The 26,280-nt window shown below is 39.4% G+C and overlaps 2 protein-coding genes across 6 annotated transcripts; both read right to left on the bottom strand.

The window, feature by feature from the left end:
* Positions 1 to 494: 494 nt before the first annotated feature.
* Positions 495 to 18,584, bottom strand: RWDD3 (RWD domain containing 3). 2 transcript variants are annotated; one of them, XM_074832556.1, is made up of 4 exons: positions 18,552 to 18,584; positions 6,591 to 7,075; positions 5,797 to 5,912; positions 495 to 5,700 (listed from the first exon to the last, which is right to left on the bottom strand). In XM_074832556.1, the coding sequence occupies exons 1-4, from the start codon at positions 18,580 to 18,582 to the stop codon at positions 5,586 to 5,588; spliced, it is 747 nt and encodes a 248-aa protein (XP_074688657.1). In that variant the 5' UTR covers positions 18,583 to 18,584; the 3' UTR covers positions 495 to 5,585. The 2 variants fall into 2 exon arrangements, with proteins under 2 accessions (XP_074688657.1, XP_074688656.1); XM_074832555.1 differs by lacking the exon at positions 18,552 to 18,584 and adding an exon at positions 12,899 to 13,034.
* HCCS (holocytochrome c synthase) lies at positions 18,552 to 26,280 on the bottom strand. 4 transcript variants are annotated; one of them, XM_074832553.1, is made up of 8 exons: positions 26,164 to 26,251; positions 25,470 to 25,641; positions 24,576 to 24,724; positions 23,815 to 23,963; positions 22,559 to 22,678; positions 21,662 to 21,748; positions 21,196 to 21,405; positions 18,552 to 18,600 (listed from the first exon to the last, which is right to left on the bottom strand). In XM_074832553.1, the coding sequence occupies exons 2-7, from the start codon at positions 25,582 to 25,584 to the stop codon at positions 21,207 to 21,209; spliced, it is 819 nt and encodes a 272-aa protein (XP_074688654.1). In that variant the 5' UTR covers positions 25,585 to 25,641; positions 26,164 to 26,251; the 3' UTR covers positions 18,552 to 18,600; positions 21,196 to 21,206. The 4 variants fall into 4 exon arrangements, with proteins under 4 accessions (XP_074688654.1, XP_074688653.1, XP_074688651.1 ...); XM_074832552.1 differs by lacking the exon at positions 18,552 to 18,600 and having other exon boundaries at positions 18,953 to 21,405; positions 25,470 to 25,619; positions 26,164 to 26,280; XM_074832550.1 differs by lacking the exon at positions 18,552 to 18,600 and having other exon boundaries at positions 18,953 to 21,405.

The following is a 26,280-nucleotide window of genomic DNA, read 5'->3' as shown; positions in this document are numbered from 1 at the left end:
GTCTTTTAGGCAAATTTTTCTGTCACTCTGAAGAGTTCTTTTTACTGCAGGTTAATACTTTCAGGCTGGAAATACAAACTAATATTGATATAAAAGTCAATATATGAAAATAGCACAGAACAATAACTGCAAAATGCTATTAGCATATTTACATTTCAAGTTCCATTTATGTCTATAATTAAGCATATAAACAATCATAATTCTTGCATAATATAAAATTAAGTATACATATAAATTATAAAACCAGAACATAGTGCTGCCAGTGTTGCATGTCTTATGCACAAAGAGACAGGATGATAATGCTTAATGCTACTATGAGATATATGAAAGTTGATTCCAGCAATTGCACTATTTCATAATATAAGCAATTTCAGTCTCGAACTCTGGCAGAAATACAGTGTGTGCAACATTTCATCATCTTATTTCAAAGGAACTATAATATGATTATGTTTGTATTTTCACAGATAAAGCTGAACAAATCAAGGGACACTAGATTTTAAATCATCCGTATGTACGGTTTATTAAACTATTTTTAAAAGAAACAATGTAAACAAAGTATTTTTCCACTATGAAGTTTCTTTAAGCTCATTACAGTACTTCTGAGTATAATTTATACTAATCTCAGTGGGTTTTGTGGGTCATTCATAAAGAAGTAAGAAACAGTCTTATAGGAAAATGAGCTAGAACTACAAAACCACAAAAATTAGCCTTATTCACAAAACAATCAAATCTACTTTCAATCTTTTAATTGATTATGTCAAGGATTTTCATCTATGAGTTCTTACAGTGTCTTGTCCTCCCTGTAACAGCAAATAACAAATGGCAAGGGGGGCGAGGTGCAAGAATTATAATCTTAACAAGACTGAATAATTAAAAAAAGATGGTGAATTCCCAATACTAATGATGTCCCCCATTAAAAGTGTTTCCCTGCTCTTGAACTTGGCATTACTTCCCCTGAAGCCATGCTATTCTCCTGAACAGTAGGCTACTTCACAGTATGTGCTGCTCATAAAGGTTTCTTTCCAAGAGGTGATAATAAAACCCCTTAAATATAAATAGTACATATAAATGCTATAAATAATGCCTTGAAAAATTAATACAGAAAAGAAGGGAGTTTTATTCCTGCTCCTCCCTCTCCCAAGACAGAGATGGTTTTCTCCACAGACCTTGGTCATAATGACGGTCAGTAACAATGCTAAAACACAAAACTGTAGAACAATTGATTTCTTGCAGAATTGAGCAATTTAATCTGTTAGCACTCCAAAGTCCTTGTTTCCACAGGCATCACTACTCTGCCCAAGTAGTAGCATACATATGCAGCAAGACCTGATGTTATATGTAATAGTAAAAAATCTCATGTCGCCCTTCTGGTTACTTCAGTTTACACTTGCCGCACAAAGGGTAATGAGAGAGAAGTCCTCAGAAGACCAGACCATCCTTCTTCTCGTACAACAGAAAATGCAGACCAACAACGCTCATGAATCATATGAAAGGAGCAGAAAAAGTGAACACATGCCATTTGCCAACAAACCTGCCTGACACAGCCAGTGCCACCTCTTCTAGCGACTGGCAGATGCCCACCCAACTGCGGTTAATTCAACTGCAGTTTAGCACACCCTTCCGTGGATCGAGCATGTCTCCTCAGGATTAGAATGGATGCTTTGGATGCAATGTATTCATGCAAAAATGACTGTGCAAATAGGGCTGACATTGGGTTTGGGGTTTTGCTCCTCTTTCTATGTACCTTTCTTTCTTAACCCATTTTTTGTTTTCTTCACACTTAATAAGCCAAGGGATTCAAAGAGACCAGTCAAACCTCAGTTTTGTCCTAAAAACCTGATTCTTCAAGTAGTCAGTCCTACCGCAACAGCTTTCATTTTAGCCTGATTTTCAAAGGAAACTTTACGCGGCTGTGCTGTCTGTATGGAAGCACACATATTTATACTACAAAATTATTCTAGAACTTTTGAATTCAACTCATTTCAATTAAAATGAGCGGTTAACAGCTTGAAAGAAACCATGTTCCTCCAACTTTGATGAAAACAGATAGCAGAGAAGAAAAATGCTATTGATAATTTAATGATTTATGCAGAAAGCACAATCAACATCAGGCATTGGGGAACCCACCTGGGAGAGCACTATCATGAATGTCTCTTCTGTAAGAAAGGCTTCATGTGTGCAATTGTTTAGAAACAAGAATGTCCGCAGGAAATAACACTTTACTAACCACACTGTTCAAAGAACTATTTATATTACAATATTCACAAGAAAGCTAGTTTCTTATTTGTTAAACCATTTTTTCTTTGTGGATTGCTTTTTCCTTGCAATTGAATTGTCTGATTCTGATAGCTATATACACTTCACTAACTTTTTACGCACTGATATGCATTCTTTAATGATTCTCAGGAGTTTTGACTTTGTTTCCCTGCATTTTGTTCTTCTGTGTCTGCTTCAGTTCCCTTGGAGGGCAGAACATGCACCACAGTATGCATTTTGATGACTTTTGTGCCCCAGGGGCTCACAGGCTTGCCCATCTCTTTTTACAATAAATGCAAACAAACCATCAGTTAACAGACAGCTGCAACATCCTTCCAAAAGAACAACCTTTAAAAATATTGTTTACTTGTCTGAACACAAGATATCCTCCTACCCTTCAAAATAAGTGACTGATTGATGGGTAGGCAAAAGTATTTGCTTTGACAGAATCAGACTGACATTAGTTTTCATGTTCTCTGCTGCCTGAACAGTATCAAGCTGATCAGATTTGTAATTCTCCTGAAGTACATCAATCCAAGCAAAAAAACTGCAGTCTTTTCCTACACTGGACTCGTTGATTTGTCCAATGTAAGTTAGTGAGTAACAAATTCAACTATGATAAAAATTGATTGTATAAACTGCTTTTTCTAACTCCTGAAATACAGAAATCATCTAGCTGCTTACAACGACTTCATTTGGCAAGATGAACACAGATCAGAAGAGAGCTGCAGCTTACCCAACTGTCATTTGCTCTTTAACTTTTTTACTTTTTAAATTGGCTGTTGCAGAATGATAGCTCTGACCAAACAGTTAACCAAGAAGGCATCAGGCAATAGTTTTCAAGAAAATACATGAGTTTATATCCAAGTGCAACTGGCAACCACGGACCCTACAAACAGCTTCTCTTATGCAGCTAATTACAGTAGCTTTTATAGTAGGGAGGAAAAAGTTGGAGAGTCTGCATCTAATCTTGCAAGAAGACCACGACAACCGTACGCCTCAATTATTTTTTGCAGTGACATGCAATTTGAGATCACATGATTAGGTATGCTATTCAACCCAACTTCCAAAATCAACAAAAAGCATATACAACTGATTTATACGCGTGTTAGATAAGGTCCCAACTAGACTTTAATGGACAAGGTTGTGATATAGGTTGTGCTGAAGTACTTTACTATTTATCCTCTTTTCAGAAAAGTGGAGTATTTTAAAGATCTGTCTGAGGACACAAAATCCATCTGGCAAAACTTTACAACATTTAGATTTGCAGAGAGATACTGATTCCGTTTTCTTATGCTGTACATGCATAGGCCTTTTCTTGTCTTTGATACTTGTCAGATCTATCGCATAGTATAAGAAGAGAGCCTCTGCATCTTTTCAAGACTATACTCCACTGACACACAATTTTTCAACATAGCTATTTTAACTGAGAATAGCTCAATTCTGAAAACTATAATTTAAAATACATGTTATTTTAATATTTTAAAGATACCTCTGTTTTTTTATTCTTTATAAAAGTAAAAATTCATCTCTGCATACACTTAAAAGTGATAGAAAATTTGATTTCCTTTCTCTCAGGAAGCCATTTCAAAATAACGTAGAACAGATTTGGAAAACCTGTTTAACCCAGTCTGCTTTCTACCGTGCCTGAAGTACTATATGTGCTACACATGAAAGACTCATTAAGAAGAGCTTTTGCTACTGTCTTATTAAATAAGCCTTGGTATATAAAATAACATGCAACATAGGTATTTGAGACACTCCGTATTAGGAAAATTACCAAACTCCTTAAAAACTTAAGAAACTCTCAAATAGTCTACAACCCTTTATGCATTTGATATCTCAAACAGTAAAACCTAAAAAACTTAACAGTTTGCTTTAGTTGCTTTTCTAGTGTACATTAAGAGGTATGATCTCATGGTCTGAGTATGAAACTGGAAATCAAAATGTCTTACATAATGATTTGCCAAACCACACTACAGGAACTAACCAAATTGTACCAGTCTTCCCCCAGTACAATGGAGATAAATTAATTCACACTGAATTGATCAAATTTATTCAGTTAGCAAAGAATACATGAGACGTTTGGCTTCTGGGAGTGAGTTTTAGAGAGCAGTAAAGGACATGTTTAGCTACATGCTAAAACTAACTGAAATGGCAATGCTAGTTACTGAAAAACTCACAACTTCAAAATTTTTTCTACTGGACAATTTATCTAGTCTTGCTAGAGAATGGTAGCAGGTAAAGTGGAAACCAAAGGACATTAATAATTATAAGAAGAAATAAGTATCCGATTCTCCCCAGGCAAACAGAACTTGCACAACTTAATTTGTAAAAATTATGTATATAATTTGTAACATTATACTGAAGTAAACCACAGACTAGTGATAAAAAAAATTTACAAGCTGGCCAGGGCCACTGACCAATCAAAACAAAATGCTAAAGGTATGGAAATTTTAATAGGGAGATATAACTTACCAGCTTCTCAAATGACAGAAGACTTGACAGAAGTCTTGAGAGACAGAAGACTGAAGTCTTTATATATACTGCTCTGACAGTTTAATTGAATCAAGATGTCTAAAGATGCACAGACAGTAAAACCAGATAAAGTGCAAAAAGGAATCTGTAAACTATCACAGAAAATATTACAATTGGCTTTACCTTAGCTTTTTAATCTATTTAAATTCTCCACTTGGGTGTTTTTATACATTTTAGAATAAAAACTAACATTCAAAAAGACATTTCTAAGTTTTTTCAGGCCCCAAGTGACATAAGCTTTTTCTTTAAATCAACAGTCTAGCGTTTATAGTCAAATAAATGGAGAAGGAAAAGTTAGCAGATGAACACCTAAGGGATATTAAGTATATGCTGTCCTCACATATTCAAATATGTGTTTGCTATGCTTTTTATAGAAATATCTTCATATAAGCTTCCAAAGCAAAATTAATAATGCTTTCTAGCAGGCCGTTACGAAAAAACACTACCATGACAGATAAAAATGAAAACATTGAAAAATGGGGATTGCAAAACAGAGTCTAACTAGAAGACTATTATTTTAACATTATTTCTTCCCAATCTCTCATGCTCGCCATGCAATTATCACAATTAACTCCACATTCCTTGGAAAAAGTTATCAATACATAAATGTCAAAAAATTATCAATTCTTAATGTATGAATTGCCTTCTCCTTCTTGCAAAAGGATGGCTACTGCTGGTAATTTTTTTCAGAAAAGCTTTAACGTTGTTTGCCAAATTAGTCCTTTTATCTTCCTTCAGCATCTGCAGTCAACTGCTGCTTTGGTGAAAGAGTCCAGAGTTCTCTTTTAATTTTATTTTAAGAGAGGAGGCACAAAGTCAGAGAAAAGAGTTGCAAGTCCTGCAGTTTCAAATTCCTTTTGTAGCTCATCCAGCGTTGAATATTCTTTGACTTCAAACATCTGAAACCTACATTGTAAAAGGGAGACTCATGAATATGCCTAGATTTGTCAGAATGTAATTATCGATTGTTACTTTTCTATCCACAACAGTACTAAATTATACCTTTTCTGCTGTGACTGTACTTTTGTCTCACACAGTACACTAATCATTTTCTCTTTGCATTTCTTTCCGCTTGAGTCCACATCTACCTTAGAAGTTTTCTGAAGAATCAAGTACTCCTAAATGACAAAAAAGAACAAAATATTAAATGTCACCTAGTATCTTTGAAGTTTAGTAAAATGCAAAAATCTGTATGAAACATACAGATTTTTTCTAGAACACAGCAACCAAACTTTGAAAGTGCCCATCCCAAGACGTGCATGACTGTTTTTATTCGTCAGCTTGAAGTTAAGTGCAGTCTTAAGTGATCTAGAGAACATGAGTTTGAAAAGCCAAAACATACTCCTCCAATATCACCACAAAAACCTGCCTAATGCAGAGGGAGTTTATAGGTACAGACATGAAGTTCAAAGCCCAGGCATCTCTAAATCAAGGAAAGAGACAGTAATGAAATAGAAATATTAATTTCTCATCACAAATTTTCTGTTTTCTGGAGCATTGGGAAATACATGACTGAAGAGGCTTATTACAGTCAGGAAACACAGGGAATACAGGGGTATAATTACAGTGGGAAGTAAAACAATATAGGCCCCAGGTCTACAGGGATCACTGGTTTCTTTTTCATAGAATACCTTCTTTTTCTTAAATACAGAATAAAGTTGTTGGGCCTTTCTACTGTCCTAATGATCAATCTGCTTCCAAAATTGTTACTCTTACAAAAACACACACAAAATATTCAGACACATAGATTTCAGTGGTAAATCGATAGAACTAGTCAACATTCATTGTTCCTGCACCTTAATGTTGCTCCTGTCACCCTGAAGAAGAATCAATATTATCTTGCCCATGAACATCAGTCTTCCAGTCAGCCTTAGATCTGTAGCCCATTTTTCCACAGTTTTGACGTATTTTGCCTTTGCTCTCATGTGATCTAAATGCAAAAGGAGCATCCAGATACCATCCTCTGTACTTGTTCCTTTTGACAAAGTAGTTTTTTCATTGCAAACTGTTGCTGATTCCTTAATGACGTATTTAAGATGCTGCTGTATCCAAAGAATCAGATCGTGTACCATGGGTTCAGAAAGATGATTCTTTGCTTGTTCAAGTAACTTATCTTTCACATCCATACATTGGGCCCTTGTAAGCTGGTCTGAGTTAACAGAAATATCTGGTAGAGTTGATGGATAATTGACTGGTAAATGAAATAACAGCTTTAAAAGTACATCCGTATCCAGCAGTTCTTTCACGCTGATTTGAATCCTAAATGTGATTCCATGCGTCTCTGGAAAGTATCAAAAAATAAACATTAATAGTTTGCTTGAAGTTGAAATACATATATATTCTTAAGTCATGTTATTTTCTGTAACAGCTCAACTCAAATGACTGCCATTCTGTAAAAAAGAAGGGGTGTGTGGTTTTTTGCGGGGTGGGGGGTTGCAACCAATGGCTCAAGCTATACTTGCAGGGAATCCTGAAATGAAACACTTCCATATCATACTAGAAGGAAAGTTATTAACACATTCTAAAAAGCATTCACACCTTTTGGCTCCTTCAAAGTCTAGACAAGCCAGCAATAAAGAATTGTCTCTCTTAGAAACACATAAGTCAGCTTCTACAGCTCAATAGCAGCAGCAAGGACAACTGAAAATAGAGACTTTTCTGGACAGACTCAACACTGCCCTAACTTTGCTCCTAGAGAAATCTGTAAGGCTCCTAACATCAACACCAGCACAAGGCAAATAGACTTGTACTGAGTAATTTTTAAGACAACCATTCAAAAGCAGTTCCACACTGAAGAGAGACTTGGAAATAAAAAAGTCAGATCTTTGTCCCCCACAACTTTCAGAGAAAATATGCTTAATTGTTTTCTGCCAACTTCTCTACATTTACAACAGTTGGACTGACATAATGAAAACATCTGATTCTAGATACTACACACATACATATATATGTATATAGTTATATAAATGTATGTGTATACATCTACATATCTACTCAAAACCTGTTGTTGGTCTACTTTAGAATAGAATTCTTTTCAGAGTGAAAAGGATACGTACAGTATGTAGCAGGAAGGGCAAAAGACCACATCCTCCTGATAAATCACATAATCAAAGATGTTGAATATGAAAGTTATGTACAGTAATTCCTGCAATAAAACCTTCTTGACTAAAACATGTTTCACAGAAAAATACAGAACTTCATAAAGTGAAAAGCGGGGACAAAGACCTAACCTACTTTTGCTCCTCTGCCATGAAGAAAGAGGGTATCAGATAAAAGATGATCTTCTTCAGATGTTCTCTGCTTCACCCCCTTTGATGCATTCTAAGCACTTCACCCCTTTTCTTTAAAAAATTGCTAAAATGTCAAGTTGATTCATTCTATGAGGGCAGGAGAAGCCAGATTTGAAAGGCAGATTAGAGCAGAGCTGAGTTTCAGAGAAGCTCTTTTGAAGTGACTTGCCTTCTTCTCCCCCTACCTTATCTTACCTTCCTTTACATGACAGTCAGCTGAATTATGTTTGATTAGTATTGCTGATGCTGCTAACCAACCTCAGTGCTCTCTATGATTTTATATTTGAACCCTACTAAATAAGTGAAAGAACCTAAAAGCGACTTGGACAGACAGAAGCACTTTAGAGAGCTTAGCCAAAGGCTTGTTTCCAAACCTCCTTCCTGGGTCATACAAAGAACTCTCTAGGTCAGAGCAGTCACAAAATAAAATAAGCAAACCCTCCAAACTCAATAATCAAACTCTAGCATTACTATAAAGACGTCTCCAAACATCCACAAACCATCACTACCTAAACAGAGTCAAATCCAGTGCTTAAAGCAGTGGATGCAAATCCAGTGAATTAAATGAAATTACACCCAACCATGCCCGTACTTAGAGGCACTACGTGTCAAAGCCTCATTCCCTGGCAAGAGAAGTTGGTCTCCAGTCTTCTAAGACCCTCTGAAAGGTTCCAGACTATTTTTAAGGCTGGTTTTATTCCTCAGAAACGCACCAGCCTTGGAAGAGACTCCAGTCTCCACAGCATCCATCTGGCAGCATGCAGCCCTCGCTCACTGGCAGTACCTAATGCTACTCAGGCCTTCCCATTCCAGTCTCTGTCTTCTGCTGTCCTGACAAACATTTCTTACAGGGCACCAGCAACGATAGCTCCTCTGCCATTACGCTAGGCTCGGTACACATAACCACACACACAAGAAGGAAAGCCTGTGCTGTACCTCCTGGGACTCTCAGCACCCTCTTGGCCATCAGGGAGGGTCTCCGCACACACCCGAGCATCGCACCGACACAGACAGTGCCTGCTGACCCACCTCTTCCCAGCTGCCCCTTACACCGGGCAGTCCCACCAGGTACGCAGCCAGCTGAAAGCAAGCTGCATTTGGCTGAACAGTACTAACATTATTATATTCCTGCCCGTGAATCACTTTATTTTAAACTATGTTGCCAAGAAATTTTAAAATGCACAGCCTATAAATGAGCTGAAGAATACTACTCTATTGCCAGCTTAATTACAGTGACAGAAAAACATGTTACCTTTCTGATAATCCTCCTAGGATTTTTTCACTAGCTTGTCATAACAGATCTCACCAACTCAGAAGTAACTGAGGGATAAACAGACAGGCCAACCTTGCCCCTTCGGCAAGGGCCTCCTGCTGCAGTGATCATATTCTTAAGCCTGCAACAATCTCACACCTTTCCCTGTGATGATGAACTAATCCAAAGGAAGCAGCGCAGCATCACATCCCAAGGTGTATCACCCTGAGCCATCGCGGAAAGCCCAGCCATGCTCATTTACATCTGCTTCAGACTTACTTTTAAAAAGGAGAATCAGTTCAAAACGTTTGTGGGGCTACAGCGTCTAAAGTTTATTTAAACATTCCAGCGTCCATTTTCTGCACCAGCGTTGCAGACAGCTGGCAGAACAAAGAGCAAATCACCGTTGCCCTGCGTAACGAGGCTCTAAAGAAATATTTCCTTTGTTTGCACATGCTACAAGGTCTGAGTTGTCTTCACAGCAAAATGGTGATTATTTCTAAAATAAAAGGTTGGGTATGACGTTCTGCTGGCATTTAATGTGCTAATAAGACTAAACTCAATACATTTTAACTCATTTTCCCCTATAGCTGCATTTATCTCTAGCATACTTCAGATTTTTTCTTATGTTCCATGTCAACCAGACAGATATCCCCCTCCTCTCCTGCCCAAAGGCATTTTATGCAACACATGCAGACTATTTTTAAATTCAGAAAATGGCACCTACTAATGTACAAGCTTAGAATATATAAATATATTTTTATAGCAATCTTGGTGAGCAAACCAGAAGAGAACAGATTAACAAGAAAATTATGGATTTCTATCTGTAACACTAATCTTTGTAAATAGATATGTAAGATACAAAAGATATGCTGTAATTAGTTTATTTAAATTCATCAACACATTGGTTTTGGTAAAAACGTATTTTACATTCTGAATACTTCGTTGTTAAATTCCAGAAAGTCAAAGTTTTTAGCATACCAAGAGAGCTGCAAAAGCATTTTCTTACATTCCTCAAAACCATAAAACCCCAATGGCCTCCTTTTTGATCCTGAGAATCTACACGCAAATTACTCTTAATGTATTAGAGATAGCATAACAGTCTTACTGGAAGTTACTTCTGTGCACTGTTTGTCAATGACAATGTATATGGTTTGAAGAGACAAAGCAAATACAAGCTAATGAATACAGCAAAAGTTAATTGTATACAAAGTAAAGGATTTCATAGCTCCAACAGAAAAAGAGAAGTAAATTCCCAAAGTAAGAAAACTACTAATAATCATTGTTGTAAATAATCTTTTCAATTCCAGCAGAAAAAGATAGAAATCAACCAGATATGCATGATCCTAATGTAACATGAACACAGCCTGGCTAAAGGCCCTGCAAGGTCATGTAACATCAATATAAATATAATGGCCTGTTCCCGTTGTGCACTTGTGGCACTTCACTTCATGTTCCAGGAAAGTTTTGAGCCTTTTACATCCTGGTAACTTATAAACACAAAATCATTTTTCCGTATATGAAGCACAGAGAAGGACGTGCGTATATCTCTGTAACAGATTTGGAGGAACAGACGTGCATATGCAACGTTCAGATACGTTCACGTTTTTTAAAACAAACATCTGTTAAGCCTGGATACTGTATTTTCAAACTATGCCTGAAATAACATTCCTGAACTTTTTGACTTTGAGAAAATAAAACTCAGTCAAAACATTTCATCAATCACATTTTAAAAATACAGCTCTAAATACCAAAATAAAATCACAGAATTACCTGCCTATACTGGAGCAAGTGGTGTGTCATGCAGATCTAGACACAAAACATTTCTGCTTTTAGATTACCCCAGTTAATTGTGCTCCATGCAGACACTAATGTCCTTCATCCCTCTGAGGCTGTCTACACACAAAGTCCTCTTTTCAAATAACCACTCGCTGTTCTGTGTGAATCTATTTCAACAACTACTTTCAAATAAAAGTCTGAGGTTTATTCAGTTAATTTCTTGGTAACTTTTTAGTTAAAGTGAGTCACTCAAGAGCAGCCACATGTAATTTCATACCAAAGCAGCACAAACTTATTTTCACAGAATCACAGAATGATTGAGGTTGGCAGGGACCTCTGGAGGTCATCTTGTCCAACCTCCCCGCTCAAGCAGGGCCACCTACAGCAGGCTGCCCAGGGCAACGTCCAGATGGCTTTTGAGTATCTCCAAAGCTGAAGACTCCACAACCTCTCTGGGCAATCTGTTCCAGTGCTCGGTCACCCTCACAGTAAAAAGCATTTCCTTACCAATCCCAGTTCTTTTGGGCTGAATACATATACAGACAAAATCTGATGGCAGGCCACTGGATCCACGTTTAACAACATTCTCCAGAACTTTACTGCAGTCCAACCAGCAGGAAGCTGCTTGCTGTCCATCGCTCTGCTGGGAAGCCGGGCAGCATGCTGCAATAGTTCCCAAGATACCAGGGGACAGTAGTAGAGAATACATGTGTATTCTCTGTGTGTGTGTGTGTGTGTATATACATATATATATCTCTCCAACAAATATATAGGAGAGCTGTCACCTCTGTGGGGCACTAAGCAAAATTTACTTACACTCTGGATCTGAACAGACATGCAACACTTGCCCACCTGACTCTTTAATCCTGATAGTAACCGCTGTTGTACACTGAACTGAGGTTTATTTTCCCTCGCTGAAGGGGCGTCTTCGCAGCACTGTGATGGCACAGACTGATAAAAGTAATCTCTTAAAATTATGTTCTGATCAGCGGCCACCATAGCTGGTGCAGAAAATGCGGAGTAAAGGTGTCTACACTTAATTGCATTCCTAGCCTACAGCATCCAGCAGTTGATGGGAGCAAGCACTACAAACCTTCTCACCTTCCCACCCGCAGAAAACATGAAAGATTAGCGTTAGTGCCCTGCAAAACCTACAACCAAACGCTAATTACTGAAGTTGGAGAACATTTGGCACATTATAAGGCCCAGATTATTACCTTACCCCCAGAAAAAAACCAGAGATGACCCAAGGCTTTTCATGCATAGCAACAGCTGCACCCTTATTAAGTATTACAGGAAAAATAGCTGGTTTTGGTACATGTATGAGATGCAACTGCTTATTTACCTAAACAGCAGCCTGCCCCTCCCCACTGCTGCCCTTTGCCTACTGCAAGTTTCTGCACGCCCCGCAAACAGCTGGAATTAAGAAGGTCGTTAATTATAAACGAGCAGGACCCGCTAGGCTTTGTCCTCTACTAAGAGGCCGGCAGAAAAGACACACGGCAGGACTGGGACAGGCGAGAAGGCACCCATCTTCGCTGCTAACAGCAGGGGTTAAGCCGGCGCCTCTCCGCTGGGCAGAGCCCCCGCCGTGAGCGGTCCCGGAGCGCCGCCTCTCGGGGCCGGGCCGGGGGTACCGGGGCCGAGCCGGTGCTGGGCAGCGGGAGGATCCCCGGCTGAGGCGCTGCCACCGCCGCCCCCGGGCCTCGCCTGGGCAACGCGGGGAGACCCTGCCGAGCGGGACGAGCCGCGGCTCTCGGCAGAGGAGCGCGGGCGCCTTCACCTGAAACCGCCAGCACCTCGCAGGCGTCCGGCTCGCAGTAGATGGCGGCGAGAGCCGAGAGCTCCTCCAGCGCCAGCTCCGACATGGCCGCGGCTGGTGGCGCGGGACGGGGGGGCGGCAGCGACCCCTGCCGGCGGCCGCCGGCAGGGGTCGCCGCCGCCGCCCCCCCCGGTCCCGCGCCTGAGGGAGGGTGCCGGTGGTGCCGCCGCCTCGCCCGGCGCTGCCCCTCCAGCCCTGCCCCTGCGGCCGCCTCGCCCGGCGCTGCCCCTCGGTTCGGGCAGGCGCGGTGATGAGCCGCCCGGCAGCCTCCGAGGCAGCGAGGGGCAGCACCGGTGGCGGGAGCCTGTCTCTCCCTCGGCGCCGAACAAAATGGCCGCCCGCCGCAGCGGCCCGCTCTGCCCCTGTTGCGACTGTGCGTGGCGGTCTCTGACCCGCAGAAAGGAGTAACCTGGTCGTCCTCAGGGTGTAGATAGTCAACTGAAGCGCAGCCACACAGACTCATACAGAAAGTTTTACTAGAATATAAATCTATGCTGCTTGTATTCGACTGTTGTGGCTTCACAATCCCATCAACAGCTATCTGACTGAGGTCTTCTACGGCAGATGGTATCATTAACTCCTAGGTAGAGTCGTCTCAAAAGAAATACTCAGTATCTTCCATAATTACAAAATAATTTTTAAAAGCAAGGGATGGGTGGTTTACTTTTCCAGGAAAGTATATCACGTTATTATTAGTCCCCTAAATTCTGTTGAAATAACAAGAAACTTGAGAGTGCTGAACTGGGAATGAGGGAAATAATGCGAAGGGAAAGAAGACGGGAGCTGTCAGAAGTACTGCCAGGTACTGCTCCGTGCAGCTGTCAGAAGGCTTCGGTGGAAATTAGCCTTAAAAGTGCCTCATTCTATTATTAAGAACTTTCTTGCCCCTGGTCTTTCCCCCTTCTCCTCATCCACTTTGCATATTCCATTTTACATGTTTAAATAAAAAAGTCCATGTAAATGTCTTTTAAATTGACACTATCACAAGACATTGAGGTCCCTATGAATAAGTTACTGCACTCTGACATTTGGAAGTCATCAAATGAGACAGTATAATGTCAGCTTGATATTTTTCACACTATGAAAATATCAGCTTCATGTCAAAGATCTAAATTCCATCTTAATGTAATAAATTTTCTTGTATTCGCAGACTAGTGAAAATGCTAAATATTTAAATTTGAAATGAACTTCTACAGTGACAATCTGGCCTTCATATTCCATTATTATTAAATTGGAAGTAAAGATCTTACTTTCCCTCTTTTTTCTTTTTATGATTTCTTTAAGCATTGCAGTGTTTGATAGAATAACATTAACTGTATTCATTTCTCTAAATGGATGCTTTCCCACCAACATGTGGCAAATAAAGTTCAAACAAAAATCTTGCTTTTTAGTCAGTCTATATTAAACCAGCTCCAGCATCCTGTCATAAATCGATACTCCACTGATGATACCAGTATTTTCCACTTTGCCTGACAAGGCAAACAGAATGCAGCCTTTCATACGTAGGTAAGATTAATCTTCCCAGTGTTACTTGCAATAAGTAGTATCCTTTGCTTTCCACTCACTATAATTATGGCCCCTATCAATTAGGTGTTGCATCGACAACCACTGGTGTTTATATATAAAACTGTATTTAGACCTGTTTTCCTCTAACCCAAGTGGCAAAAAAGAGAAGGAGTACACAGACATTTGGGGAAAAAAAAAAAAAAAAGTCAATTTGGAACATCCATGTACATCTTTTTACCGTCATTTCCATGCCAGCCACCCTGCCATCCCAGCTGCCACAACGGTAAGTGGTCCTAAAAGCAGGTACTCTAGAAGGCATTAAAGGACCACAAGAAAGAGTCAAAAAATCATTGCAGTTGCCCATTTTGGGGTCACAAGACAAACACTAACGAGGAACCCATAACCACAGCTAAGTGTGATGACTAGCCTATGCAACGAATCACATCCATCTTTCAGCACTGCTGTAGGACAGCTGCAGTTCCTATAATTTCTGCTACAACAATGTTGACAGCTCTAATGCAGCCAGAACTGTTCTTAACTGAGTTAAATAGCACTGATTTTTCAGATACCTAAGAAAGAAGCCATTATTTCTGCAGTAGCAACTGTGTTATTGCAAGGATAGAAGTTTTCCCAAAAGTGACTTGTACAAAAATGGCAGAGAGAAAGCAACATGAAAACCTGTAAAAATCACTCCAAATAAGCTAAAAGGCAGGAGTTTAAAGAAAACAGGAGAAGCAACCCCAGTAATTGTGAAAAATTGTGATAAAACATGGAGATGTTTTTCCTCAGTATTCTCAAGTACAGCTAGTAGAAAAGTTTTCATGGTTTTTTTTGGCCCAAAGCATGTGGTTTTTAAAGTTGGAAGAAATTAATTTAACAAAAAATTTACATTGCAGATTAAAGCTGCCAAAATTTGCATGGTTTGTTCTAAGGTTAAATTTGACATTTTTATGAGGTTTTGCTCTTTGGTTTTTGAAAATGAGCTAATGAATTCTCATTGATATATATAAAAAAAAAAGCCTTCTCTAATTTGAGAGCAAACAAACCAGAGAAAAAAATCTTTTTTATTATTTTTCCTTTTAAGTATTTTAGAAATAAGTTTTTCAAGGATTTGTGGTCTAGCAGTGTTTTTTAAAGGCACTTGCGTTTATCCTCCATGCATCAAACTGCTCTAAGTCAATTCCCGAAGACACTTAATCTTTTGGCAGATAGAAACTCATTTTGAAAGTCTACTAATGATCAATTAAAGCATTAGCTATCTCTATAGATGGGAGGTTTATGGGGTCACAGTCTTCAGAAGCTGGAGCCAACAGCAGGAGCATGTTAGAAAAATAGCTAAAACTTTCTGTAGTTACCACAAAATTGGCAAAACATCGGAAAACAAAAATCATTACTTAGTCTTTAATGGGGTTTCTTTACCATAATACGCTGAAAACAAATGGGATGGCTTTTGTTTTATAAGAGAGGCCATGTCAGCATGGAATGTCAGCAAAAGAAACTATTCTTTTAAATTTTTTTAACGAGGACTAATATCAATCCAAATACTTCCAATAAATTTACATTATGCTTTGAAAATTGGATTCATTCAGACTCCAGTCATAAAAATATGTACCCATGCTGCAAATATGCAGACATGTCTTGTGAGTAGCTGCCATTGGAATCAGTGGTTCACTGGTAAATAATACATCATTTCACACATGCTCAAAGCCACCCGTTTAGGTCTGGAGCCAAGACTAGTACTCTGCCCACAGGTTTTATACAATTTGACATACAAGTAGTAACACCAAAGAGATGCAACTGTCACAGTCATAAAAGAATTTAAGATTCTTTCTCTAGGAGTTTGGCAAGCCATTTTTTCTTGAAGAAGATACACATAAAAGTGATTAATCATCTAATACAAACTAAGAAGGATGCTTTTTACAAAATGACATATCTAGTATGACCACAGGTTCCTACCATTACTACCATTGCCAAGAGAATCAATACTTACTTGATTCACTGCATATAGAACTTCGCCTACAATTTACCTTGCACAAAGTAAGATGGAATAATAAATAGAACACTTTTTTTTTCAGTGAGAGTAAAAATGCATGAAGTTGCCTACTAAAAATTTGTAGAAAACTGCAAAAATACACAGCATTGCTAAAGAACATATGTAAAGATACTTGTGGGTAGGGAAGGGTGTGGTGCTGAAGACATAAGCACAGTTAGCATTATGAGTAGTATATTCTATCCTCAAAGTAAGCTCATCTTCCACATCAAGTACATCTGCTTGTGGAATCTTACTACATGGATTTTCCTCCAGGCATAAGCAGAGGGAGACAACAGATTAAACTGTCATTTAATTTAGTAAATGTTGGGGATGGGTCTCTCTAAAAAGTAAAGGAGTGGTGTTTCTGAAAGGGGCATTTCCACCCCCCATAAAAAACACTTTTTAGTAAGAGTCCAAAAACCAGGCAGTGCTCCTTAGTTTACCAGTTCGCTTCATTTTTAACTGCCGAGCTACAGCAACCTTAGTATCCCTGTGCCTCCATCTTTTGAACTTTGGCACATTAGCTATTATTCCGCCACACTTGGACATAAGAGTTGAATGAACAAAATGGGAGTGCATAAGATGACAGACTATTTATGATCATTTTCAGAGCACCAAGAGATTCTTTGCTACTTTCACACCTTTTGTAGGCAGAACAATAATCATCATAATTCAGGATTAAGTAATTATTTACAGAGCACATTAAAGTCCTGATAGTAAGTATATTATGTAAACATTAGACAGCATTGTTTTCCCATTTCACACTAAACTAGCATACCTCTTTCACTTCATAATTGAAAAATGGTAATCCAGAACACTTTGCTTTGGCAATAAAAAATAGCAATAATCAAAAATGGACACCACTACCTTCTTACCAGCAAAACAGTCTCTTTCTCCTACAAAGCAGGGCAGAAATTCTGGGCCTTAGCTGAAAAATTCTTAAAGAGATTGAAGCTAGGACAATTGACATAGTATGAAAGGGAGGAGCAAAGTCGTTTCTAGGGGAGAAGGAAATAAGTAAACAAATAAATCATGACAGAGGAGCTACATCTCCCCTTTCCAAACTGCCTGCTAGTACAGTGCAAGGGCAAAACGTCAGAAGATGATTAAACATAGCCAGGGACTCCCGGTGTCCTGGAAGGACAAGGCTGTGAATTACTCCCTAATTACAGGGCACTCATGTTGGCCAGATACTAAGGGGCCATATTGCGGAAGAGCAGAGAACTGGGCCAGTGTTACTGAGTAGGGAGGGGCTGCAGGCACAGCAGCCCCATGTTCGGTGCCTCTCTCGCTGGGCTGCGTGGTGCCAGGCCCCCTAACCGCAGGGCTCTCACGGGCTGCCTGAAGCCACACAACGGCAAGAGGCCAAAACCAGGTATTGGGAGTGCAGAACGGTCTCCTGCTCCAGGAAATAAAGATCAGTACCACTCTCGACTACACATGCGTGGCTCCAGACCTGCCTGATTACAGCTGGAGTGTTACGCCAGAGTCCTTTTCCATCCCTCAGTCACAGAGATTGCGGTTTCTGAGCACTGCAATACCCTTGAAGGACACATCTTCAGCTGCAGACCAGGAGAGCTCTCCTAACTTGGTTTAACTGCGAGAGCCAAACACAATAGGTCAAGCAGGGCTTTGACACAGTAAAGCAGAACATAGGTGAACTTTAGATACCTAAATACACAACTGATTTAAAAAGTGGCCCTGCTTTAGTGACAGCGTATACATTTTCCCCTTTGCGTGTGCACAAGGTTAACCTGGTTTGAGATCCTGGGTTCCGAACTTCTGTTTCACCCTGACTGGGACTGGGAACCTGATGCTGCTGCAAAATTCCCTGGAAGGGCCTCATCAGGATACTCCTTCACTTTTTTGTGCTTCATAAATTCTCCATACCCTTCTATACTTACAAAGAAAGGATATAAATGTATTTAATGTATTTATGCATACACACACATTACCTTTAAACTAGCCTAAGCAATACTTTTACAGTTAAGATGTCCTCCCAAAGGGTAAAAAACCATCAATTTACATCACTGTTTTTCAAGCTTACATTAGAATTCTACTCACTCTGACACCCACCTTCTGAGAAATAGTGAACTGTCGACACCATACATAAAGTAACCCAAACCTGAAAGAGAAAACTCCATGTTTACTTCCTTAAGCCTTAGAAATAAAGGATTTATTTACATTTCAAGGATTATTTAAAAAAAAAAAAAAAATTCCTTGCATTCTTCTCTACAGAAGTTAGCCAAAATCAGGATGAATATATTTGTTGTCATATGCTCTTAATTCTGAGCTGCTGGCTTGGTTGGCAAACACTTGAATTTAGTCCTTGGTTTCTGGTTCTGTATTCACCTAAATAAATGAGTAGTACATATTCAAAGAAGTGATTAGTTCTAAGAGACTATAATCTCATGACACATGCAAGAGCTCATCTTAATAATTCTTACAGTTAAAAATATGATCACCAAATGCCAAAGTTAAGAAAAGTATATTTATTTGATTCTCTTTTTTGTTTGATGACAAAGTAGTACATTTCATTAACAGTAGCACAGAAAAGAACAATTTTGAATCTATGAGATGGAACATAACAGAAGAAGGTAAATGCATGAAGTGGCATGTGGCACCTTTCACCAGATTTAGCAGCAATTACAATTTCCATAATGCTCTCAACATCACGCTTCTGAAATCAACAAAGCAAACTTGTTCTTTTGAAGCTTCTGAAGCACTCCCTACATTGGTGTACCTCTTCCGTATTTAGTTGTGAGAAATACAGAATTGTGCATATATCAAGTTACCAAATGTATAAACCAACCAACAAAAAAAATCCACCCCAAAAAGCAGTGAGCCTCAGTCTTTACTGTTAGAACAGAGGAGCAGCTCTTTCATTATCAGATATGCTTCATATAAGCTCACACACTGCTCATACATCTCATATATACATTGCCTACTCAGATGGAGATTTTTTTTCCCCCCAGACTGTTTTTCATTTTTATATATATATATATATATATATATATATATATATATATATATGAATCACTAAAAAGGTGAAAAAGGAATGAGGAAAGCGGATAGGGGTAAGAGCGTGGTTGTCTCTTAGGATTCTGGACTTCTGGGTAATATTTATCCCTACCATGCAGGACAGTTGGCTCTGAAGTGGGAACCATTCAACTCCATTAGTACCTTGAAGTATGGAATGCTTCCCTGAATAGTTTTTTCCTAAATGGGAAGTTACTTGACTGAAACATTGGGAGGTTTTCCCTTCAGGGGAAAAAAAAAAAAAAAAAAAAGCTTCCCTTGTCAGTTAAAAATAACCACTTTCAGAAAATCAGTGTACAGCTGGTTCCCAGTTAAGGTTGTGAGGTTTCATGAAGGAAGCTTCTCCCATTTGAGAAGCTACAGTGTGATACTCTCTTACTCCTTCCATTCCCAAATGTTTTGCATGGAGGACTCATTCTCAAGAGTAATACATGCTGAAAGGGAGGAATAATTTACATTTAAGGGCATGTGGCACCTGAAATTTACCAAGCCATGCAAATTTAAAGCTATTACAGTGGAAAACTTAAAAAAACTTAGTTTCCCTTATTAAGCACAAACATAAATTAAATCTTTAAGCCACATGGCATTAACTTGCATCACTCTTAGAAAATGCTCAAATCAACCTTATTTCTTGGCATTTTTGATACCCTTTTAGCCAAGTTACATACACATCTGTAATATGGTTCAGAATAATCATTATGCAGAAACGTGTATGACTGCGTAGTCATACACCCTTGTGCGATTCTGTGTTATATAAAAACCACACGCTATGGTACAGATGATGAAGCCAAGCTGCAAAATACAGATGCACTGCATGACGGTTTCTTTAAATAAGGCTTAATTCTGTCCTGAATGCATTACGCAAGACACACATTAAAGACATGAAGATACTAAAACAACAGTTTTCTTACATCAGAAAACAAACCTTTCAAATTCTCAAATAAATAGCTATTACATATCAGTTTTATCTCCTTCTAGAAATGTTGTTTCAAAAGCAATTGACACTCTTCCTGTCTCTGTTCTGTTCAAAAATAAATTACAGATTAAGGCATGAGTATATTCTCCCTTTCAACTTAACATACCTTTAAAAATACTCATACTACACTATACTTCCTTTAACAGAATAAACTTTGACTAAAGTTTTCTGAGGAAGCATGTATTTGAACAGGTAAAGTGCTCACGTGAGAACAAATACATGGTTTTTATACAGTTAATAAAACATGCAGTTTGAAACAGTCCAATCTTTTACCCTTTATTCATCACCTAAGTATCTAAAGACTGTAACTATATGAAATCGTTCATGAAATTTCCAGTTTTCACTTTAAGTAACACTTAAAACTCCAGTCAGAATCAAAGACCTAATGTATTCGGTGCAGCACTGGAGTCATGAAATGAAAAGGCGGCAAGTTTACGCAGAACAGGTAACAAAATAAGAAAAGATTTCCCAGCTCTTGAGAAAATTAAGATACATGTTTTTGCTACTATAACTTTATTATTTCATTCAAAACACCATAAAGCATTGGTGTACTTAACAATGGTTTTCCTCATCCTCCCTTCTCACCCCCAAAGAACAGTGGTGATGATGAAAATAATGACAGTTGCAGTGAACTTTGATTTCAAGTCCTAATATTCACTTATCCTTAGTCTAGGAGGAAAGTGGTTTATTTTTCTGACTACACACCATGGGAGTAGTTATGAAGTCCACCGCCACCAAGCTACCTTCATTCTGTCCCACACAGCCGAGAGAGAGTCAAACGCAGGGCGAACGTCCAGGATAGTGAACTGGTAGTTCTTATCTACTGCTCCACCATCATAGTAATCAATAACGTATCGCACTTCTTTTCCACATCGATCAACAATCCAATCATGTCTATCAAAGGGAAGTTCATATCTGGAAAGACAGATAATAGACCATATAAATATTTTAATGGATATTATGAACCTGGGAGGGTGAGTGGAAGTCCTATTTAAGAAGATTTATTTATCCAGATACTACCACAAGATCCCCACCAGTACTTCTATCTTCTGGTAATTGTAACTTGCAATGCCAGTTCTGAAACACCTTAAAATTAATTCCACATCATGCTTTCAGACACATCTCCCCACCCTCCCACCTCACTGCAACACCTTCTTTCCTGCCCACGTACCCCATCCAGGAACGTATTCTGGCTCTTGGTGAATACTCCTTTGCTTTGCCTCCAAACCGCATCAGAGATGGTCCACATGGACATTCCCTGTGCACACAATTAAAATAGAAAATAGTTTTTGCCTTTTAAAACAGTTTTATTTTAAGTGACTAAACCACTATGCTAATTTGTTTTAGTAACAGAAAAATTGAATAAAGAGCAACAGTAAAAAATTAATTACAAGCGATCTAAACCAGTTTTTTTTAAAAAGGTTTGAAAAGCCCCCCCTATTTCTGAGAGCACTTACTGCAGATACGATAAAGTACCTTTGATATGCTCCACACCATTGTTCTAACTTATCAACAGAGCAGTTCTCAGCAAATCTAATCCACTGATTTAATAGATTAAAGAACAGAAAACCATTTAAGAACAGAACCTACAGAAAGATCCAAACTACTGTGTAACAAAGATCATGGAATTTCAAAGAACAATTTCTACATACAGAATGTCTAACTTCTAGGAACAGGGACTATACTGACCTAAAAAGTGACAGGTTGTTTTACACCAGTCACTTTTAATCTAAGTTTACGTCTCATACCTTTTTCATAACATAAAGATTCCAATTAAATAATTCCAAAATAGATACAATAAGAAGTTCATTTCTCCAAATCCACACTATACATGCACCACCAAAACGCTCATCAGTTTTATCAACATAATAATTATCCAGTTTTAGTTAAGCTCTTCTGGATAATCTTCCTCTGTATTAATCAAAATGCAAGCTCCTACAAGACCATAACTTTTGAGACGTATCAGCACCAGAATATTTCTGCAAAAACTAGAGACATTCTACTTTCAAAGAATTACAGAAGCAAGAGCTAAACAAAAGGATCTGCTTTTTGTTTCATATGTACATACACAGCATGAAGAGCTTCCCACTTCAAAATCTCCTTCCAAGCTTGCTCATTGTTTTGGTTGTGAATCTTAATAATGTTGGTCATGTCTTCACCTGTTATGTCATCATCTTTCCACCTCCACCTAAAAAATAAGAATTTGAAAACAGGTTACAAGTGTTACAGAACAACTACTCCACCTTCCTCATTTATCTGATGGGCTTTGAATCTAGAGATGTAAGGTTTTATGCAAAGACACAAAGCAACTATGGAAACTTCTGGCTCATCTGCTTAACAATCTTGAGAACTACTTCATTTTCTGTGTAAAAGTGTAGTTATTGAAGTTATCATCATAGAGACCCACAAACTCCAGTTAGCTAGATTAACACCTTAACTGGATCAGAAAGTTAGCAGAGTGTGAAAACATCAGCACATCCACAGTATTCATAAAAATGCTTAGGAAAAATCCCACTTGCATTCCTAATGCACGAAGTCCTGTATTCAATACATTCTGCATACATTTAGAAAGGCCTTTCATCTCTCTGACCCTGTACTACGACTACACACATGCTTCCTCTTCAACAGGCACAACTTTGAACACATTTAAGTGTTTAAAGGATCAGAACGTGTGTGTTCGATATAGACTGCTTATGACATATCGTCTTAAGAACAATATTGATACACAGAACAAATAATTACTACTGTTTCAATAGTAACCGCCTTTAAAGTTGATCTGTTTGAGAATGCCAAATCATTACAAAAGAATGAGGAAATGGCAGCACAGAAGATTTTTTAGGCCACAGGAGACAGCTATCATTCAGTTAGATCTTGCCTACGTTGAATTTCTGTAGACTGAAAACATCTTGTCAAACAATTTTCACATTTTTAGCAATTCTGCGAAGTCAAGATAGATGTTCTCACAATCATAGAACTTTTATCATCAGTTTACAGGATTAGCATGGAGCCAACTGAGTTTGAAAGCTGGCAATCATGCAAAGTTTGTCTATGCCTATGCACTGACTTTCAAGAAAATTTTCTGAGGTAGTGGCACCTGCCTGACATTCCCTACCATCTTCCTGATCACTAGAGAGGGCCTTTGAGGCCAGCTCACCCTTTAAAATAAAGCTGTTTATAAAACCAGTTATTTTTAAAAGAGCTAGTTAATTATTTACTGCTTAGTGTCCACAAACTCTTAAATAATACCCATGAATAATAACTAATGATATTACTTCATGAATTTCAGGCTCACAGACTCCATCTGATAATTCACAGTGTATTTACCCTTTCCTTAGCATAGCATTCCAGAACATTTGCTCTGACGGGTAGACCCATTTCTTGTCAGAATGTGCTCTAGGAATGGAAGATTCTTCTCTAACAGTTGACAGTGGAAATGGCTGATCTGGAGATGGCTGCTGATTAGGAGGAGGCATCTACAAAACAAGGAGAATCAACAACAAGCTAGAGTATGAAAATTTTTTGTTACGATGTTTGAGAAAAATCAAAGCATTATCAATCAGCTGCTACAAAGATCAAGAAGTTCAGCCTTTATTTAAATCCACCAAAAATTATCTTTCTCTTCTGTCGTAGAACTCTGCACAAGCTTGTCGTCTGAAGACTAAAGTAACCATTTTGCCTAAACTTCAACTTTCAAAAAAGCAATGCTTTTTGTAAATCAAAAGAAATCTTGGAGACCTGAATCAGAACTTACTCATACTGCTATTACACAGAACCTAAACGCCACTAATTCAGCATAAAAACCATGCACGTCACTACCAAACAGAAATAGACAGCAAAAGATATTTACAAACTAGAAAACCACCTTTTATCAAAGAGATGTAAATTTGAAGAAGAGAATGTTAAATAAGATATAACTTGGTTTTATACAAATATTTGCACACAAAATGAGAAAAAAGTGTTAAAAATTTAAAATAACGTTATTTGCTGAAGTTTCCACCTTAGACAGTGTCACTGTTTACATCGTTGTGGATAGTATTTCAGAAGAAACATGACTGAAAAAAGCATCCAAAATAAGCAAAAGTTACCATATTGCTAGGATCTATGTCATCTTTCACTTGAAATGCACCAGACTTCACCGGACACGCTACAAATTCATACGCTCTTTCTTGATGTGCAGGAACATCATCTGTGTTCTCAGTTCTGTGATCAGGAGCGTTCATGTGCATTGGACAACCTGAAACACAGGAAAAAAATAGTATGTATTTTGCTACAAAATGAAAACTCTAAAGATGTGACAGGAAATGGAAAACAGCCAACTGAATGCTCATGTAAACACAAAATGGTATTTTGCTTTTTCTTCTGAGCTTTGCAACAGTTTTAACTGTTATCTTTCCTGCATTTTAGGACCCAGTACCATGGTAAGATCTCAGCTTCTTATGTAGTCCTCGAATGCTCATTCCCCACACCATGCTGGCCCCTATACTGAACTGTTTGTACTTAAGATTTCCACAGCAACGTTAATCCAACACGTGTTGATTGTGTCAACAGAAGAGCTGATGTCCTCCTCCTCCATTCATCTTATTTGACCTTCTGCTGCCCTTTTCCAGATGCATGTTCTCTAGCGACAACCACCTGCTCCCAGTTACTCTCTCTGGGGAGGGCCCGGCACCTCCCTGACCCTCTGTCGGTGTACCACTCAATGGGAATAGATCTGCAGGACCCCTGTGAAACGTGACAATCAGGAGCAACCCACAGGTTCTACAGCAAGCACCTACTGTCTCTACAGCAAGACAAAGCAGCTTGCATGCTGTTCTGGTGAACAACTGACTCCTTTTCATGAAGTCACTTAAGAGCAATTTTTGCTAAAGGAAAAACTCAAGTTTTCATTTGTATAATCATATTTTTTTTTCCCAAAAAATATTTTTCAATCTGTTTTCCGTGTAAAGAGTTTATTTAATTTAAGTTTCAAGAATGATTACCGCTCATTTTTTCCTGATGCATAGGACATTCTGAAGGTGGAGACGCCGTCTGGTGTTGCTTGGATGCATTTGGCGACTGACCAGCAGCAGCCGGGGAGGACGCAGACAAACCCATGGCTTCTGTACACCAGGTTTTTTTACATCAAGTCTCTAAAGCAAAACCAGCAAGCATCTGTAAGACAAAACTACACTGGCTATATATTACGGTGAATGCAAGTACAGATACGTTGCTGGAGCACAAATATAGAAACTGAATTAAAAGTCGGTTTAAGTAAATATCCAGGACTGACAGCGAATGAGCGGCCGTGGAGCAGAGGTGCGGGGGAACACCCACGCTTACAGCCGCCGCTCAGCCCGTCCCCTCGCGCCCACCGGCCGCGGGGCAAGGCCGCACGGTGTGTGGGGGGGTCTCTGCCCGCACCCCGAAACCCGCCGCAGCCCCGTCACGCCCGCCCCGGGCATCGGCGCTCACCCCGCCCCCTCACCACGGCACGAACCGCCTCACGCGAGGCCGCCGCACCGTTACACACACCGCGACCGACCCCGCGGCCGGCGGCCGCGGGCAAGGTCAGGCCCGCCCCCCGTGCCCAGCCGGCCCGGCCCAGCCCAGCCCGGCGGCGTGCACCCTCCCTCAGCACCCGCCTCCCACCGCCGCACGGCACGTCCCCCACACCCGCCACTGCCGCCGCCTCACCTCAGACCGGCCCGCGCCCCCGCGGCCGGCCCCGACCGCAGCACGACGCCTCGCGCTCCGCCTCGCGAGAACGCGGCGCCGCCGGCCCGCTCCGCGCCTGCGCCCGCCGCCGGGGCA

The sequence above is a fragment of the Strix aluco genome, chromosome 8 (assembly GCF_031877795.1).
Source record: "Strix aluco isolate bStrAlu1 chromosome 8, bStrAlu1.hap1, whole genome shotgun sequence".
NCBI classification, from domain to species: Eukaryota; Metazoa; Chordata; class Aves; order Strigiformes; family Strigidae; genus Strix; species Strix aluco.
This window is presented reverse-complemented; position numbering and strand designations above follow the sequence as displayed.

Coding starts and splice junctions, on each gene's coding strand:
- RWDD3 (XM_074832555.1), bottom strand. CDS start 12,983: ATGTCGGAGCTGGCGCTGGAGGAGCTCTCGGCTCTCGCCGCCATCTAC. Junction 7,076..12,898: donor CGAGGTGCTGGCGGTTTCAG/GTGAAGGCGCCC, acceptor GATACTTTCCAG/AGACGCATGGAATCACATTT. Junction 5,701..5,796: donor GTACAGTCACAGCAGAAAAG/GTATAATTTAGT, acceptor TTTACAATGTAG/GTTTCAGATGTTTGAAGTCA.
- HCCS (XM_074832552.1), bottom strand. CDS start 25,584: ATGGGTTTGTCTGCGTCCTCCCCGGCTGCTGCTGGTCAGTCGCCAAAT. Junction 24,725..25,469: donor GCATCAGGAAAAAATGAGCG/GTAATCATTCTT, acceptor CCTGTGTTTCAG/GTTGTCCAATGCACATGAAC. Junction 21,749..22,558: donor TGGGAAGCTCTTCATGCTGT/GTATGTACATAT, acceptor TTGTGTGCACAG/GGAATGTCCATGTGGACCAT.